Source organism: Hesperophylax consimilis, chromosome 26 (genome assembly GCF_061612785.1).
Source record: "Hesperophylax consimilis isolate HC1 chromosome 26, BYU_Hcon_1.0, whole genome shotgun sequence".
Lineage (NCBI taxonomy): Eukaryota > Metazoa > Arthropoda > Insecta > Trichoptera > Limnephilidae > Hesperophylax > Hesperophylax consimilis.
In genome coordinates this window covers 1571837-1592842 of record NC_142861.1, presented here as the reverse complement: position 1 = coordinate 1592842, position 21006 = coordinate 1571837, and the positions used below count along the sequence as shown (strand labels likewise).

Sequence of the window (21006 nt, the reverse complement as noted above, 5' to 3'; positions counted from 1 at the left end):
AGATAGTGGATTTTACTTTACACCGCTATATCTTTAAAAATAATACATTTAATTGAATGATTTTTATTTTTTTTTTACATAGTTGTCATCACACCTTAACTATAAAATTACTGTCTGAAATTATAGCTGGCTTTAAAACTCCATAAACTGAAGTTAATGTCAGTTTTGGGCCATTTGGTGATGTATGTATTTACATACATTACGTTAGAAAAAATCCGGTTTTCACTTTAGCACAAATTATTAAGAAAGAAGAATTTCCTGGTCTAAAGAGCAAAGTTCCTATTCTAAAGGTTTAGATTTAGTATAATCTCCTTTTATATCGTTCTTCTACACAAGATACAAGAAGATAACTAAATGGGACACCACATTGTTTATACATGTAAAACCACATAATAGTGAACTCCTCCCAACCGTCGGGAGCCAGTGAAACTATGGCATTTCCAATTGCGGTATGTTGGGAGAAGTGGGGAGGGGAAAGAGATGGGGAAGTACCTAGCTATTCAGATCTGGTCACCAAACACGGCCAAAGCCATTTCAAGCAACGTTTCAATTCTGAATGGTGGTCTTACACCAGAGCGATACTGAGAGTATCTTCCACTCTGGAACGTGCCGTAAATATACTATATACGAGTTTTCCAATAAGAGGTGTTATTTTGATATTTTTCCCGTAAAAGATCAATGGTTTCGTTTCTTGTGTGGCACGTAGCGCAGTCTTGTTGAAAGTAAACGCTGTCCAGATCAATACCATCCAATTCCGGCCATAAAAAATCATTAATCATCTCTCAATAGCGCAATCCATTCACCGTAACTGTTGCTCCAGCCTCATTTTCGAAAAGTAAGGTCCAATGACTCCGCCGGACCATAAACCGCACAAAACAGTCACACGTTGAAAATAGAGAGGCTTTTCGACAAAAACTCTTGGGTTTTCCGAGTCTCAGATGCGACAAATTTTGCTTGTTGACGAAGCCACCGAGGTGGAAATGGGCCTCATCACTCAAGATGATTTGCATTTGATTCACTCAAGTGAATTTTAATAATTTCAATGCGTTGTTGAAGCGTGTATCTTTCCATTTTTATTAATGGCGTAGTTTCTACTTGTCAAATGTCAAAAAATGACATCTTCAAAAGTAACATCTACCGAAATAGCGGGCTATTTAAAATAACACCTCTTATTAAAAAATCCTATATTATTGTAAATGAGTAAATTGTGAAATAACACAAATTAATCAAATAACATTCACTTGCGCGCGCCGGAATTTGAACGCGACCACTGGCTTACTAGTCGACAAACTTACCCCTTGACCATGGGTGTCATCAAAACATGTACATATTTAAAGTTGAGACCCTTACAAAAAGATTGGTATACAAAATTCATGTAGAATTATCAGACGGCCATTCAAGTAGTACCGGCGTAAAAGGTAGAAATACCCTTCCCATAGGAAGTGTGTTGATAACTGAAAAAGATTTTTACCAAATCGAATTTTGTATTTCCAAACATAATATAAAATTGTATCAATGGCATTTACTTTGTAACAAAATTGTTTGTACAACAATATCAATGCGACCTATTGTTTTAATTTAATCTTTGTTATTTCAAAATACATGACGCATTATATATTGTTTATGAATGTGAGTTTTAAGTTTAACGTGTTTAAAATTTTTATGAACTGATTATATGTCAATTCCAAGACATGAGGTCCATGCAAAATCAAATAACACCTAATTATAAATCACTAACTATGGATTATAATTAATATTAGATACAACAAACTTATCACCCACTCCTCTAAATAATCAAATTTTAAAAAATAAATAAAAAGATATGTTTCCATTACACCAGGAAATATGTATCTCAAAATAAAAATGGTTTATATATATATTTTAGCTTTGCCATTCCTTTGCGCATTTCTGCTAAATATAATATATACCGTCAAAACAAATTATTGCAAATTGCAAAGCACAGCTAAATTTAAAAAAATAAACAGATAATAAAATTGATTGAGATTTTCACGGCCATAGTGATTAATTTTTGAGGTATTACGCCATGTTACGCTACCTCCTTCTGTAGCCAACGTTTCAGATAGCATTACAGTGTTGCATTCATCAGAGCGAGTGTAATCGAAGATTGTTTGTGTTTATGAATGTAGATAAACACACACACTCCAACTCCAATCCTCTTAAGAGCTGGTATTACAGTATAATTTAGAATGGTTTTCTGCGTTTAGTTTTGGTGTAGCCGTCAATTACCGGATACGAAGAACCATTAAGCTTTAGCCCCTTCGTCTTTATTAATATTAATGGATATTTGCGTTTCGGATCTTCCAAGGACTTCAGTAACAAATCCAAAGTAATGACAGGTTACAATTAAATTCTCGGCAATTGCCGATTTGTCAGGGTGGCCGAGTTTACATGCTATGATGGTGGACACTGTAATGCTTTCCGAAATATTGGCTAAAGAAGGAGGTAACGCAACATGGCATAATACCTCAAAAATAAATCACCATAAGAAAATAAAATTATCCAAAACTCAAACCATTATAAACGGTATCCGGAAACTCGGAAACTAGTACAAGCGGGAAATTGGTGAATCTACACAACATTTGGAGTCAATTTTGTGGTATAACTTTTTGTTTTAAACCGGAATGAAATTTTTTTGGTCAATTATCTGCTGTTGTTAATGTCTTGTACAGTGGGTGGATGCGTAGAATCAGCACCAAAAGGTTAACACATTATTTGCCGAAAAAAATTAAAAATGCTCAGATCGAAAAAAAACTCCACGTGATGGTGATCTGAAAACTCATCAAAATGACAATTCAACACACCTTTAAAAAGTGAAATCAAGTCAAGAAAAGTGATGAAACAAAAAGTAGATTAAATAGGTTACTTGGGTTAGGTTTATACAGGGTGTACGGTAGTAAAGTGCGCTAACTTCGGGGGGTGATTCTACATGATTTTAGAAGTAAAAAAGATAAATAAATTTTTCCGAAATTCCACTGTTTTAAGGTTAAAAGTTGGATTGTTTGTGAGGGAAAATAAATATTTTAATATGGCAAAAAATATTTAAATTTGAATGTCGAAAAAAGTTTGCGCACTTTTCCCCTGGACACCCTGTATGTATTTTTTACTTTATTTCACTTTTTAAAGGTGTGTTGAATTGTCACTATGTTGAGTTATCATGGAACCGACGTAGTTTTCCCGCTTGCACTATGAGTTTCCGGACACTGTATTCTAGGATAGATAATTTCAACTGCTCGAAAGGAGAGTGGAAAAGTATTTATTTTGGCCTTTTCCTTAAAGCCCAGCTACACTACTCGCGAAGTTGATCGAAGTTGACCGAATACGATAGTGTGGGCACGAACTTCACTTCGCTTCGGGCAACTTCGCTTCGCTTCGCCCGACTTCCGATTGTTGTCGGTAAATGCGCCCGAGTCAAAGGACTCGAGTCCGAGAGACTGAGTTGGACTGAGTTACTCGCGAAGTTGCACGAGTGTGTGGGCACGCACTTCGAACTTCGGCTAACTTCGTCGAAGCGAGTAGTGTAGCTGACACTTTACATATAATACCACTTCTGATCTTTTAAAATCAATTAAAATAGGGAAAAAATATGTTTTTAAAGAGGATCGAATGATTTTAGGACTTACAGTGAATTCACCAGTGACGGCATCGAAGCCAACATGAATGGTATGCTCGAAGTTGGTTGGGTAGCTGATGTTGGGTTTGCTGTCGTTGTGCGAGGACTGACTCTTGGAACCCTTCATCTTCGCCTTCAGGGTCTTCTTCTTGCGGTCACCGGAGTCGTCGGGTTCTGAAATTTACAAGGACATTTTTATTACATTACTTTCTAACTAATCCGCCACCCCAAAAACCGGGCAAGTGTCCAATTAGTGAAAACGGTGGATTATAGTGCATACATATAAAATATTCAGCTAATCAATTTCTGTAGAAGTAGGGAAAAACTGACCTTACTTCGGGCACACGGACCCGCCCACAACTCGCTTCTATCGGTTATCTCTTATGTGGATAAGTCACGTATAAAAGACCCAATAATATGAGACTGACTTAGATTACAAGTATTATATCTAAAATGTCACGATAAATATAATCTTATCATAGGTGATTCAACATCATACGAAGTAAAATATTGATAAAATCAATAATAAATGAATACCATGAAACATGCCGAAAATTGGTCAATTTCTGACAAATTTATTATTGAATGGAAGAGTCACAGATTTCAATATCATTTAGGAAGCGATAATGACTTTAATCTGGCCAGACAATAATTGAAATACATAATTTTTTTCACAAAGAAATGACAGTGATATCATTAAATTATTGCTAATTTCTACAAATTAGCTAAGCTAAACGACATCAACAGACGTTGTTTCATTTCACATCTCCTCTAAAACGACATCAATAGACGTTGTTTCATAACACATCTCCTCTAAAACAACATCAATAGAAGTTGTTTCATATCACATCTCCTCTAAAACAACATCAATAGAAGTTGTTTCATATCACATCTCCTCTAAAACAACATCAATAGAAGTTGTTTCAACACATCTCCTCTAAAACGACATCAATAGACATTGTTTCATATCACATCTCCTCTAAAACAACATCAATAGAAGTTGTTTCATTTCATATCTCCTCTAAAACAACATCAATAGACGTTGTATCATATCACATCTCCTCTAAAACAACATCAATAGAAGTTGTTTCATATCACATCTCCTCTAAAACAACATCAATAGAAGTTGTTTCATTTCATATCTCCTCTAAAACAACATCAATAGACGTTGTTTCATATCACATCTCCTCTAAAACAACATCAATAGACGTTGTATCATATCACATCTCCTCTAAAACAACATCAATAGAAGTTGTTTCATATCACATCTCCTCTAAAACAACATCAATAGAAGTTGTTTCATTTCATATCTCCTCTAAAACAACATCAATAGAAGTTGTTTCATTTCACATAAAAATCCTCTAAAACAATGTCAATAGACATAAATAAATAAATAATTAGGTAACCTCCGTAAGATTTTACCTCTTTTTTTGCTCATACGTGAAAAATAGTAAAGCGGTTATTAACTCTGTCCATGGCTTACAAATGTAACAAAATACTTATATAATTGAAGAATTTTTTACTTCTTATTTGTAGATTTCACTTTTTATGTAATCAAGAACAGTGTACAATTTAGTTGTGAATGAGGAATACTTGGAGCAGGTGGATGAGTTTGTGTATTTAGGAAGTACGTTCGATTATGAGAGATGGGAAGGCTGACAGAGATATCGAAAGAAGGGTAAATGCAGCTAACTCCATTAATGGAGGACTGAACGCAGTTGGCGCTAACAAAAAATTATCCAAATGTTAGCAGTCCACAATCGAGTTCTGGTACCTATTCTGATGGATGGAAGTGAGGCATGGAACTGGCAGAGAAAGGATGAAAGTAGATTGTATGCTGTTGAAATGAGGTCCCTGAGGCTTATGTGTGGTAAAACGATGTATGATCGTGTAAGAAATGTGGAGATTCGCAAAGAGTGCAAGGCTGATGTAAGCATAATGAGTAAGATTAACAAAGGGACGCTTAGATGGTTTGGGCATGTAGAGCGAATGAGCAAAGAAAGGAGTGTAAGGAGAATATATGATCCAAATGCGAATGTTAGCAGAAGACGGGGATGTTCGAGGAAGACATGGCACGACCAAGTGAATCAGATACTTGAGTCGGGCCATGTCAAGAGTCAGAATAATAGAAGAGTATGTATGAGACGATGTATGAATATGAATGAGGCAAGAAGTGTGTGCCAAGACCGAGTTGTTTGGCAGTCCGTCCTCTCTGCCTACCCCTGGGGGGAAGCGACGTGATAGTTAGTTAGTTAGCTTGTAAGAACATTTTATTTGCTAGGATTTACCGAACTCTATAAATATTTCACCAGCTAACCTGTCAATGTTTTTTGGCATCCTGAAAAGGACTTAGAGTTTTTTTGTTGTTTGTAATTATTACATCCGTAAACTGCACACACAGATCCTATTTTTTGGGACATTTTTTTAATATATTTTTATCAATATTGATAAAAATACAAATTAGAAAGTGCGAAACACCACCACCAAGTAAATAAATTCAATTTTCCGCCATTGAACGGAATGTCAAAGTCAATATGCTACACTACCACCTCTAGCGACCAGAGTTGTTGATATTGCCACTATTTCACTGAATTTATTACAGGGCCACTATTAGTATTACGGGGTATTTGCCACTAAAATGGCCACCATCTTAAACCAGTCAAAACTTGTACAATTAAAACAGGACGTCGCTACACTCAAGTCAATAATAAAATCAAGAACTTTAAGGTCCTGATAAGGTGATGGAATCGTCATCCAAGGAAAAGAGAAAGAAAAAGATGTCTACATTCGCTTCATAAGGAAACAATGGAAGACATTCTATACACCATATTCAGAATGTTTTAAATATGGACACCACCAAATATGTGTGTAAGTTTTTAAAATGGTGATAAGTTATTCAATTGTTTTATATTCAAACCTTCCTGTTAACAGGATATCCGAATGGCAAAGTATTAATTTAATGGGCCATAAGGAATTAAATTTTACCTACAAACTGTGGACATGGAATAGTGGTAGATAGTTCAAGTAATGCACTGGTGACAAAGGTAAAGAACACCATACAGAATCGTAATGTTGCTTGAAATGACAGTAGCCGTGTTTAGTGACCAGATTTGAATAGCCAGGTACTTCTAAATGTCCATCTATCCATGTCTTCAGTCACATAACATAACCCCAATAAGGAACTCCAGTGAAAAATATATTTATAGAGATCAATAAACGCTGATTCTGAATATATAAGATTTATTTTTTGTACAATTTATAAATCGTCATTTAAAAACTAATAAAACACCATCACATTAAAACATACTGTTTGGTTGGTACGACTGAATCTGCTGATTCTGACATCACAACCAGTCTACGTGAGTAATATATCTATGGTCTTTTTCTTTTGTATTATTGCAGATTTTTAAACATCAGTAAATTGTTTATCGGGTGCGGTCACAGATGTATTTTGCACTTTGTTTCAATACAATAACATTAGTGACGAGATGCTAACATTTTACCTGATGTTCTTCAATGTTAAATTTACATCATTTTTTAATGTATAAATAAAGAAGTGTGATTTTTTTATTTTATATATATTAAATTGTTGTTTTATAAGAGGTGTTATTATGAATAGCCCACTATTTCGGTAGATGTTACTTTTGAAGCTGTCATTTTTTGACATTTGACAAGTAGAAACTACGCCATTAATAAAAATGGAACGATACACGCTTCAACAACGCATTGAAATTATTAAAATTCACTTGAGTAAATCAAATGCAAATCATCTTGAGTGATGAGGCCCATTTCCACCTCGGTGGCTTCGTCAACAAGCAAAATTGTTACATCTGGGGCTCGGAAAACCCAAGAGTTATTGTTGAAAAGCCTCTCTATCCTCAACGTGTGACTGTTTGGTGCGGTTTATGGTCCGGCGGATTCATTGGACCTTACTTTTTCGAAAATGAGGCTGGAGCAACAGTTACGGTGAATGGATCGCTATCGAGAGATGATTAATGATTTTTATGGCCGGAATTGGATGGTATTGATCTGGACAACGTTTACTTTCAACAAGACGGCGCTACGTGCCACACAAGCAACGAAACCATTGATCTTTTACGATTGAATATCAAAATAACACCTCTTATTGAAAAACTCTGTACAACTCCGTAGTACATTATTTTGATGTATCTCATAAGGTTTAGCCAGCGTTAGCAATGGAAGACTTTTCTCTAATTTCTATAATTATAATATGTATGTTTTGTGTACTTTATATACTTTTATATACTTACTATACAGGGTGTATCGGCACGTACTCGACAAACTTTAACCAGCTTTTCTTTAGCACATTTGGAGTAAAAAATGTTATGGGCACTTTGCTGTCCGGTAACATTTTTTTTCAATTAAAAACAAAAAATATAAAAAAAATCCACACTCCGTCACTGTCATTGGCATTGTTTCTCGTGTTCAACAGCTGTTATTAACAAGTGTGTCAAAAAGCGTCTTCGCTCTTTCATACACACTAAATAATAATAGTTAAAAATGAGACGAATGAATGACAGCAAAGTGCCCATAGCATTTTTTACTCCAAATGTGCTAAGGAATAGCTGGTTAAAGTTTGTCGGGTACGTGCCGATACACCCTGTATAAACCTTCTGGAAGAAATTCTCTAAATGATAGTGAAAAACCTATGAAAATCCGTTGCATAGTTTAGAATAACTAAGTGCACCAACAGACAGATGCGGAAAGCGAATTTATTTTATAATATTTAAAGATTTGAGGGTGCATGTGATTAGAGATTTGTAGACTAATTTTACAATCAATTATTATTAATTATATTTAAATTTAGAAAACTACCCTACTAAAGATACCTATGTGAATTCCGCTCGAAAAGATAATTTTCACATGACTACAGAGTGCACGCATTTCTTAAAATAACCAGTATAGCCTATTATCCATTCAACAACGAAGATAATGAGTCTACAGCTCAGTCAGCGTGATTTGTTGGCTAATTTTACAATCAATTATTATTAATTATATTTAGATTTTTGCGTTTCTAGCTTCTCGTTATGTGTTTCGTGTTGTCTTCTGTTAGGTTGGTAGTGCGTACAAACAAACAAATGCAAATCAGTCTGCAGATTGTCGTGTAAATTGATATTAAATAGCACTAAGTTTCTAAATCGTAAATGCAAAAAGTTATTGTTTATTGTCGTTAAGTTGAATCAAAGGTTTTCTTTTAATGAAAAATAAAACTGGTGGTTGTAAGTAAAATTTTACCAAAAAAAACGTAGGCATTTTGAGACTGATGATGTCGCAGGTAACGTCAATAGATTTGGTGCGTTTTCGGGAGACCCGAAAAATTAAAACAAAATTATTTTAACAATTAAAAAATATGCTGGTATTTCAGTCAGAAGGTATTGATAAAAAAAAATTAAATGGACTGGATTTCCTTATTGTGGATGCCATAGTCCCTTTGACTCTTGACAGTTGAAACTCTTGCGTGGTATTGACATTATCTATACAAATCACTCGAGTGATAAAGCAGAGGCATTTAATCGCTTATTGTGTATGTGACCAGAAAAATGTTGGTGGTTGGTTATTTCATTAATTATTAAACCTCTGTACTTATTCATGAACAACAAATAAAATATGATTTAAGATTTTCACGGCCAAAAGTATTTTTGTTATTTGTTTTTGGGGTATTATGCCGTGTTGCGCTAACTCCTTCTTTAGCCAACGTTTCGGACAGCATTGCAGTGTCCATCATCAGGTTGGAGCTGGCAACACGGTATCACAACCTCATACTTAAGCTCACATTTTAACACAACCTCAAATAAGACATCTGCCCTGATGATGGACACTGCAATGCTGTCCGAAACGTTGGCTAAAGAAGGAGTTAGCGCAACACGGCATAATACCCCAAAAACAAATAACAAAAAAAAAAAAAAAACAAATAAAATAGACAAATAGCATAAAGCAATGTCTTGACTGAAGAGGGTAGGGTTAAAACGAAAGGATTACTGGTGTTATTACAATAAACGACAGACAGTGGAGAAGGAAATGATTACATTATGTGTTGGTTGGTTAGTGGAATCAGAGTGTGAGTTGGGGGTACCTTTGGGAAGAGGCCTCATGTCCACCGGAGGGGCAGAGTCCACCCTGTCGGTGCCCCGGTTGCTGGTCAGCCTGACCGGAGGGGCCGGGGGCTTTTCCTCATCGCTAGACATGCTACCGCTGCAGGAACCGCGGCCTCAAACCAAACTCTGCTCCGAAAGGTGACTGCAAATGTACGCTTAACCCCGACAAATTATATTTCATGCCCTTAAAAGGACGCGTATGCGACATGTATAATTATGAACGGGCGCTCCTTGGCTAGGAGAGCTATGCGTCAAAGAACATCCCGACATGTCTGCTAGGCGACTGGCGAACTGACATTTGGCGAAATGTTAAACCCGCACATTATATCGGAGTCGCGCTGAATCCACCGAAAATCACTCTTATTATAAATGACGTGAGAGCGCAACAACACCGGGAATGTGCATCGCTTATCGAGAAAAACGCGTCGAATCACTTGCAAAATAACTCGGATAGATATGACTAACCGCCATTGCGTGATATTGACAGAAAAATATATAATACAAGGACACGTATAGTTCTTACTCTCACTTTTTCATTGCGTGGGAGTGAGAAAGAGTACGGTGCGTTTGCCATTTATCATTTGATGCTAATAACAACCCCCACACACCCAGGCCTACAACTGCAATACCTACAGAATGTGTCAACTTTGTGAACATCCTGTACCTGAATGGAGTATTGAAATAACCTGCCTGCAATCGTGAACAAGCTTAGCCAAAATTAAAAATGTATTTCGAATGTAATAATCATCGTTTTAGCGACCAGATTCTTACTAAGATAATATATTATAAAAAAATAATTTATCAAATAAAGAGGCATTGGAAAACACACTTATCGGTCAAGTTTTTGCCTCTGTTCGCAATATTTTCAACTTCTTGTCAAATATTAATTTAGCATTTAATTAATAAATATTATGTACTTGAGACTCGTTTAAATTTTAGTAGTATAGTTTGCTCTCGGAACTCAATAATATATATTTTCAATTTAATAAAACTTGCATTATTATTTTACAAAACGTTATTTGGTAATGTGAGCCTTACTGCGTATTTATCTATGCTGAGGCCCCCTATTCTATAATAATAACAAGTTACCGACGCTCAAGCTATTGAGATATTTATATATCAATAGCTTTTATATATAGAAATAATATTTATTAGATTTACTTCGAATTTTCAGTAAACTAATTTTAAATATCTCACAATTATATTTGAAATTATTTCAGAAAATTGAAAGTAAATCTAATAAATATTTTGACAGTCAAATAATGTCAAGAAAGTAATAACCGTGAGATGTATGAATGTGGATGAAGTAAGGATTTTCTATCGAGGCAGAGTTTATTTATTTATTTTGTAAGAAACAAACAGCTTTTATATAATGTACAATGATTTAATTAACAGCGTAAGAGTTAATTAACATGCCCTATTTTCTGCTGGTAGCGTAAATTTTATGGTGGTTGGTTGAGAGTTAAAAAAATACTATAGTTAGTTTTAAAATAATCTCCATAAATAAGTACTTTTTAAAACTTGATTTATAGAAAAAACTATATGATAGCTGGAGAGTGGTATATTTATGGGTAGCTGGTTGTACCCAGTTTTACCAACTTCCGACCGTTCCGACTAGCGATGGGCACAATCGATGAATCATTAATGATTTACTCGATCTTTTTGATCATCGAAATATTTCGATTCATTATCATGGACAGATTTAATCGATTGTGTAAAAAATCATCACACAGTCCGAGACAATCGTTTTGAAACGTCATCGAACAAGGAATCGATTCTGTCAAAAATCATCACACATATAATATCTCGGATTGCTTGAGAAACGAGATGTTATTCCCGTGGTACATTGTGTTACATACTACCTAATATGATTTGATATCCACTGGGAACTGGAATTACGCAATTATTCTTTGCTTAATGTCAAATGTTTAATTATGATATTATCTACCAACCGAAGAAACTACGAGTATGTTTACATATTTTAGGTTGGGATTTACGACGCCCGTACATTTAGTGTGAGTAATGGCATTCAGATTTAGTTTAAGTTGGGAAGGTAATTAATGAGCATAAATTGATCATTTTTAAAGTGCCGTTTTTTGTGAAAAATCATAAAGAATCTCCCCCCCCCTCCCAGATAAAAATCTGTCTGTCCGCAGCTACTGCTCCCGTTGAACTCCGAGCGATTAAATCGACTAATCAGTCGATTTTTCGATATTTCGATCAAAATATTTCGATCATGTAAATGTTTCGATCATGCCCATCACTAGTTTAGACCGATTGTTCGATTGTTGACAGATAGTTGCAGATAGTTGATTTATGTTGTTGACATTGTTGTCCATGTCCAGCATGTCCATTTTGTTTTGACTTTTGGCAGTGTTGTTATTTTTGTCGGCTACAAGGAGAACATCAAAACGGGAATATCAAACTTGAGTAACGTTTTTTAATTTATTCAGTGGCTCACTTAAGGTCAGTGTTATTTTAAATTAAATCAGATTTGAAATGTCACTACCCGTGGTAAGGGATGGTGAAGAAGATTTAAGTAATTTTGATGATAGTGTAGTTCCACCCAGACATGTATTTACGGCACGGTTCTTGAAAACCTTTAAAGGTTTAATTTGCGTTAAAGACTCTTGGTATTGTAACATATCAAGTTCCTTTTGCAACACGGTCTCATTGCGTAAACGACCTAGGCTATTCCGTATGCTATGGGGTAATTCTATATGTGAAGGAGTCGACGAGGAAACTCCGTGTCCGAAGACAATAGCTTGTGTAAAATGCAAGGGATATTCTGAAAACCCAAAGCCGTGGGAGACTTACGACCACGTCTCGTGCTTGAAGGTAATCCCGAAGGTGACACACTGGAATGCTAGGAGAGAGGGGTAAAGTGAAGTCCTTCACTCCTGCCGGTCTCTTGCTGGTTCATTCATCTGCGCTACAATCCTCTGAAAATATGCTGGCCGCCTCTACCTCCTGCTGTTTATTTATATGTGTATGTGTAAAGGTCTTCATCACCTCCTCACCGAAGTACCTACCTGTAGGCTTACTATAGAAAAACCTTTTTTGTGATTTGTGTGGTAAATATACAGATACACGAGTTAATAAGTACAAAGACACCTTGTATCAGTTAGATAACAATGAAAAACAACTATTTCTGCAAACGAAAATTAAAAATAATGCATTTTAATAGTTATTTCGTTAAAATTAAAACTGATTGTTCACTTGGCCATTGTTGTTGATTTGAAAGTTTTAAGGTTAGTTTTTTCTTCTCTTATTCATCCCAAACTATGGGTTTGATAAAATAAATAATCAAAAGCCATGGTAAAGTTAAGGATTGCTGGTGACAAATATATTATTGAAAAAACACTTTGATTAAACTTAATTACTATAAAATACAACTCTTTTCATTCTGAGGAATGGAAAATACTGCAATTAACTTTACAACCATGTAAAATGAAAATTTTCTTGGTATGAGTATGCAAATAGTTGTATTTTATAGTAATTAAGTTGAATCAAAGTGTTTTTCAAAAATATATTCGTATATTGCGTGGCCAGCGATCCTAAAAGTTTACCAAAACTATTTAATATTATTTTGTCAAAACATGGCGTGAAGAAAAGACGTCAAATTATAATCATATGTAAATGAAATCCTCAGCATGGGAGATCCTAGTAAGGATATCATTATATCTATTTGTTACAAAACAAAAAAGATAATAAACCCTTAATAAAAAATAAAATAAAAAAATTATTATTATGATAATTTTTTTTACGAAATAGCTACTAAAATTAATTATTTTCTATTTTATTTCTCATTGTTATCTAACCGATACAAAGTATTTAAAAAATAAAATGTTCCTATTTACTGTTTTCTACTTTTGTTTATATTTACCAGATACTATTGTGAACAGGTGAATTTTGCTATCAAAAAGTCAATAATTTGTTTTCTTTTGTGATTTGATATTTTCACAGACAAAAGTAATATTGTGATTTATTTTTGAGCTCTTATGCCTTGTTGCACTTCCTCCTCTTTAGCCAATGTTTCGGGCAGCATTACAATCTCCATCATCGGGGCAGATGGGTAGATAACATCTGTCCCGATGGTAGACACTGTAATGCTCTCCGAAATGTTGGCTAAAGATGGAGGAAGTACAATAAGGCATGATAACCCAAAAATAAATCATGATAACGGAGTATTCTATTCCAAATTTAAAATTAATATGATGCTTGAACATGTTCAGTTCTTGTCCACAACATGTTCTTCAAATCCCTGGTTTGAAGAACCTATTTGTGGCCGGTGACCGGTCAGTGGCTGAGTTGACATTGCGTTTGGGTCCTACCCAGGTGTAGTGTGTTCAATTCCTCGGCTGACTAAGTCCTCCATCACAACACAAGCAACATTTTCCGCTTACTGTGGTGGTAGTAGGAGATTTTCAAGTATTGTTAGGTTATTCGTAACCTCCAAATGTTTTACTTTCTTTAAAAAAAATTGAGCATTATTTTCTAATTTTATTTAATATTCTTAAAAATAACACCAAAATATTGTAGAGCATAATTGAATAGCAAAAAAAGATGACAGAAATTTGCCAAATGCAATAAGTTTTTAAAGTCAAATATAATATTTAACCCCTCAGGGCATATTGACCATTATATTTCTTTGATGCTGTTAGAAAATTTGAAGAATTTGTGTGTATTTCCGCTTCGCAATAAAATCCTAATGAATGTAATATTTCTGAATGAATACGAAAAATAAATAGCTGGTTAATAGCCGTCTGTTTGAAAAAACGGACAAATTGACGTGAGGGGTTAATTATCTAAAACTAATATTTGAATTTTTATCAATATGAAATCATTTGACCATCTTGTTACCTCAAATGACTTACAGATATGCTTGATTTTATTAATAATTAATACAATTATTATTGAAAACCTATTACGGGTGTTTTTAAATTTTAATTTAGTAAATAGTTTTAAGTGCAGACTGATTATTATATTGTAATAAAGACAATAAAAGAGGCCACTGAATGTAAAATTCTTAGAAGTGTGATTTATTCCGGTTCTATAGAAAACTGACGTTGTCCAGACCTTTTATTTATGCTCCAGACAGGCAAGAATTTCGATGCGATTTCACTAGAAGTAAGGAAAAATTTAACTTACTTTGGGCACATCTCTAACGATTTTCTCTTCAGTGGTACAGGTTGTGATAATACATAACCCTTTCCTCTTTTCATTGTTATTTTTGTAAGACTGAAATTCATTATGATTTGATTCCTGTTAACAACATTACAAAACATATAGACACATTGTATAGATCTCAAAGTGAACAAGCCAAAGAAACGGCAATTGTCGTCCTTTCGATTAAGTATTGTATTGTATCACGTGAGGTTAAGAAAATGAAGATAATTTTGGTAGTTCTTAGTCGAAGTATGATACAATTAAATATGACCAAAGGGGATGGGGTCGAATTAGCTCAGTGGTAGAGCAAAGCCCCGGCAAGGCTGAAGTCCTGGGTTCAATTCCTAGATTCGACCAAATCTTTTTCTCTATTTAAAATTTCCGTTTGAGAGCTGCTAATATTGTCTTCTATGATTGAATAGTATTTCGTTGAAAATGTACACCAACATTATCATATGAAAATATATACTGTACACATAAATAACTTGTTATTATAAATAATACAATTGTTTCCCAAATATTTTCAGTGCCATTAGAGAAAGTGAGAACAACCTGCTGGCAATAAGTCGTTTAATATGCTGTTTCGAATTCGTCTCAGTGTAAGCGAGTAAACGTATCTTGTCATCTCAATTACACCTGTGATCTAGAATGTAGTATTTGTCGCAACTTTTAAATACATGCTCCTATATCTATATCGTTCAAACACACATTCTTTGTATGTGTATCTTTTTCATACATGAATGAATGTTTGAATTAAGAATTTACTTGCAACGGAAGTGTGTTTGTTACTTGTCATGTTTTATGTTCATTTTGTGAGACAATAATATGTCTATATGTTTGTAATGTCATTTGTTGCTGTACATCTTTTTGAATGTATTTTTCCTTTTGTATACTGCAATTTCACACTACTATGGTCCAAATACCCACACGCACAAAAACACCGATATATTATAATATAAAACAGTGACATCTAGTGAACAGTTTACACACTAAATGACAGACAATAGATTTGATGATATTGTTATGGTATAGGAACCTTTGTCTGCCATATCTGTTCATTTGTCAACAGTCAGTGTGGGCGAGTATTTCACATAATCAACAGCTAACTTGAAAATTTGATGGACCATGTACTTCATATCAACTATAGTCCAAAGACAATTTTTTTGTTTTTATAGATTTCAACTATATATATAGAATAACACATGTTTTTAATCATTTTCCAATCCTACAGATAATATCAACAATGAAAACCTTTTTAAAGACATGCCTGCGAGTCCTTTTCTTGCAGCCCACTAAATAAAATATCAAAATATTTAATTTTTATATTTTTTAGTTTTGCACAAGGTTTTAGTGGAAAACTGCTTTCTTCAAAGTTATAAATCTTCTTATTTTTTTGGTTTGACTTAGGATTGAACCTTCGTCCCCAGGGACTGACTAAAATGAGTGAACACCGCTATCACTTAAGCTAAATCCTAATTGGATGGTATTTATTTTGTATATTAACTGCTGTAAATTTTTTTAATGTTATCCAATTTCAGAGAAATGCATGTATGCCACCAAAAGTCGATAGAATGCATTGTCATCGACAACGGTTTAGGGGCCGTTCAAGTATTATGTAAGCACTATAGGGGGGCAGGGGGGTCTTTGCTTTGCTTATTTTTGATGACATGTGGGGGTGGGGGGGTCGAGATAGTGATTACGTCAGCACTGCTCAGCAGTAGTTATTTTGTTTTACACATTGGCAACCCACATATTTGTCTATGTTTGAAAACCGAATACATATTCCCCCGAATCCCCATTCCCACAAATAATTAATACGTTTAGGTACTCGCTTAAAAAAAACAGAATACATTAACAGAAAAATGCATATAGGTACCAATTTTTACGTAAGCATGAGAGGGGGGGGTAAGAGTTTTGCTTACTTTTGGTGACAAGGGGGAAGAGGGGGTAAATAATTGTAATAAATCTGCTTACGTAATACTTGAACGGCCCCTTATTGGATATCGGGAAGTGGGTTAATTTCCACTTTCAAGATTCCTTTTCATTCATTTATTCATATATTAAAACAAAATCAAAATTCAAGTAGATGTATTGTTGTAAATAGCCTGCGAACATTCTAAAAACTAATCAATTGATCCTCCAGCTAAAAAGGTTGAATATAACTGTTTTAGAAGCTATAATGTAAAATCAAAAATGGAGGAATTTTGGACCACGGTTGTAAAATTAATGTATTTGTCTTTTCGTTCCCATATAATATCAGACTGATTGAATTAAGTATAGAATAAAATCAACAAGATAATAACTATCTTACAATCTACTTATAGTTATAATTTTTTCCTCTTAGTGCAGTGATTCCAAAACTTTTTGTGTGAAATGTTGCTTAAAATGGCTTTATCTATGTTTAATAACTAGATCTGAACTTCTTCACATCTACGACTTGAACCCAGGACCCTTGCCGGGGCACTGCTCTACCAACTGAGCTAATGGGACTCTATCTCCTTCTGTCATATTTAACTGTATCATACTTCGAATAAGAACTACCAACATTGTCTTCATTTTTCTCACCGCACATTTTTATTGGCAGCTATATTTATGTATGATCGCAAGATTCAACCCGAACTAAATGCAATCTAAACAGTGTCTTAGATAAATATATCTTTTTTTAATTTTAATGTGTGACATCTATTGACTTTTTCTGCAAGTCTATGATGAATATTTTATTTTTGGAATAACTTAACCCCTCCGACTTTTCGCGAACTTGAAGCTAAGATGTCTTTACCGAAATGTCAATTTCACGAAAACGTTGTGTTATTACCGCCTCACAATCAAAGCTCTATAAATGAAACATTACTGAACGGAGCCGAATAGTAAAAACTGTTTTAGAAAGGTTACAAAATAGGCTTTCAAATTGTTGTATCATAAATAAATATTAACATTTGTAAATATTTAAATTTAGAATGGAAACATGAAAAAATTGTAAAAATGACTCACCTGTAATGTTTTATGTAAAAACGATACTAAAATCACGGATAATGTAAAAAAAAAAACACTTATTTCATCGTACAAATGTACAATAAACAATTCTGTCACTTCACTTTTTGACCATTTCATACAAAATATATTTTTAAAAAAATAATTAAACTTGCGAGGCGGGTCGGCACGTCAAACGGCTTTCTTGGCGTCGTTTTACGATTTGGCGGGTAAAATTTGCTTCCACTGAGTAGGTCTTTTTACGGGTTTCTATGGATAACTTTGAATAGAGATGTGAAGCTTCATTCAATACGAATATTCTACTTTTTGTTTTAGGGATGTCACTAGAAGAATAACGGAGTTATGACGATTTTTGTGGAAACACACGCGTTGACGTGTAAACACGCTTATTGTACTTGACTGCTATCGTTATTTTATCGTGTATATCTGCTTACGTTGCTGACCGGTTAATGATTTAAATTTTCGTTTAGGAATCGCTAATATTGTTGATAATAATAAAACAAATAATAGATTGCACACAATTTTTTTCCCTCCTCCACCTTGATATCAGCTGACTTTGGGAATCACTGCTTTAGATTTAAGACGCCTAGTATGTGTAAGTGAATTTTATATTATAAGACATCTTTTGTGTGAAGATTGTAATTTTAAGTACTTTAAATATTAATTCTGCACGGTCAAACCTTACCTGCTGTTAAGAAAGTGTATTACTTGTGTAAGGGTTAGGTTAGTCCTTTTTTTAATAAAATAAATGATTTGGAAGTATATTTCACAATGAACATACAAGTATTTTTATTTCTAACCTTTCTGAAATTAGATGAAACCCATTGGCCGCGTGTATGTTAGACGGTGGTTTAAAAAGACATACAGGATGTCCCGGATGATAGTACAAGTAAATAAGATATTTTTAAGTAGGATATTCTTACTTTAATTTTTTTTTTCTATTTTCAATATCTTTATCAGTCAGTCTTATTTTTACTTCTAATATGGTTTCTATAATAATATGCATTTTTTTCCTTTTCCGTTATGTTTTATTATTGTTATTATTACATAAATCATGTACGACTGCTATGTATGGTAGTTGAGAAAATCACTAAAGTTGTAATTTTTTTAAATTTATAAAATAAAAAGGTGTTTTTTAAGAAATGGAAAGAGTGAACCGGGATCTTGTAGAGATGTTGGGTTTGTCATGTTTCTCAGCTGTAAACTGGTGCCAAAGGGATCAATGATGCTAGTTCCTTGGAGCACCTTACAAGCACAGTAATCCCATCTTCATGAATTTCGTACAAGAGTCCCAACCATCTAGAGCGAGTGAGACTATGGCATTTCCAATTGCAGTATGTTGCGAGTAGTGGGGTGGGGAAGGAGATGGGGGAGTACCTAGCTATTCAGATCTGGTCACCAAACACGTCTAAAGCCATTACAAGCAACGTTTCAATTCTGAATGGTGGTCTTACACCAGAGCCATACTGAGAGTATCTTCCTCTCTGGAACGTGCTGTAACTATACTATGTTATAATAAATGAATAAATTGTGAAATAACACAAATAAAATTTATTTGCACATGCCGGGATTTGAACCTGCGACCTTTGGATTTGCTAGTCGAGAGCCTTACCCCTCGACCACGGATAAATCCATCAAGGACATCAAATCCAGACGGAGGCCATCAGAGACAGCTGTTTAAGGGTAATTTTCTTTGGGTCAACAAAGAGTATTACGTAAAATAAATAGGAGATTAAAATGAAATAACAACACATTCATTTCTAAATAGTATTTACTTAAAAACATGGAAAAACAAATATACGGTCAATAATTAAATCAGTCACGAAATTATTATTCTTAAATATGTTTTTTATAAAACGCAACCCTCCAAAATTAAACAAAGAATATCTTAAATTCACAAGATTAATAATATGCAGTAATATTTTAAAATGCTATCTATCTAATCCAGTCTAGTTTGAAGAAACAATAATAAAAATTTATAATCTCGTGATTATAACCAACAAAATTCTGTACAATGTGTTTTGAGAAATTCTGCCAAACTTTCAGAGAGTGATTAGAAATAAGTATTTAAGTAATATATATATATCGGCTACAATTCATCAAACAATGTAAGTCATTTTTGTTGTTTGTTTTTGGGGTGTTATGCCGTGTTGCGCTAACTCCTTCTTTAGCCGACGTTTCGGACAGCGTTGCAGTGTCCATCATCAGGGCAGATCCGGTAGATCCGAAGATGATCCGGATCTGCCCTGATCCGGATCCGGATCTGCCCTGATGATGGACACTGCAAAGCTGTCCGAAACGTCGGCTAAAGAAGGAGTTAGCGCAACACGGCATAACACCCCAAAAACAAACAACAAAAATGCTTTTGGCTGTGAAAATCTAAAAACTTACCCACTGTAAGTCATCCCTAAAACCGTAACATCGTCACTTTTACTGCACATCGCAAAAAAGTGCCCTCCGTTTGCTTTAGCTCTTCTGCAAATTGGTCAAATACTGGATCATAATATGAATCGTGAACGCTGTGGTGGATTTCCATCGAGAAAAATGTAGTGTGAGCCCTGCTTTACTTTTGGCTTACTTTTTGTATGAGGGGTGGGTAGGAATCTAGGGATCAGTGTGTCCAGGAGCGAAGGATGTATGAATCTATTCCTCCTGCTGTGGTTCGAGGCGATCGATTGAGAGACTAGTTGGATGGGTCAAAGGATCTTCCCAAACCAGCCTATAAGAATCTAATTATTGAGACAGTGAATGGATGATACACACTAGAAAAGCGTTCCAAGTATATTTGAGGCGTGTTGAAACAAAGACAGCAATCTCCACCATTGGTGTAAAATGAGTTAGATATGGCGATGGATAGAGAATCAAAAATACTATCGACTGCTGCAAAGGTTTCGGAGCATAACGACAATATTGCATACATTTTTGAATTTTAATATTTAGTTCCACAACAAACATGGCGATTTCCTTCAGGTTACGGAACAAAAACAGCAGTTTTTGTTTGAGCCAATCAGAGACCCAGAAATATGATATTTAAAACCGCCACCCCATACAAAGTGTGAACAGCTGGTGTGATAAATAAGGTATTGGAAAAATACAAAA

The 21006-nt window shown here is 34.5% G+C and overlaps 1 protein-coding gene across 1 annotated transcript in view; it reads right to left on the bottom strand.

Annotated features, from left to right (window-relative positions):
* Nucleotides 1-10208, bottom strand: part of Pak (serine/threonine-protein kinase PAK 3-like protein) — a 31027-nt gene extending 20819 nt beyond the window's left edge. The window contains exons 1-2 of the mRNA XM_089647063.1: nt 9726-10208; nt 3642-3805 (exon numbers count right to left, since the gene is read on the bottom strand). Of these exons, the coding sequence (XP_089503189.1) occupies nt 3642-3805; nt 9726-9837 (276 nt within the window). The 5' untranslated portion in view covers nt 9838-10208. The remainder of the gene's footprint in view (nt 1-3641; nt 3806-9725) is intronic.
* Nucleotides 10209-21006: the final 10798 nt, after the last annotated feature.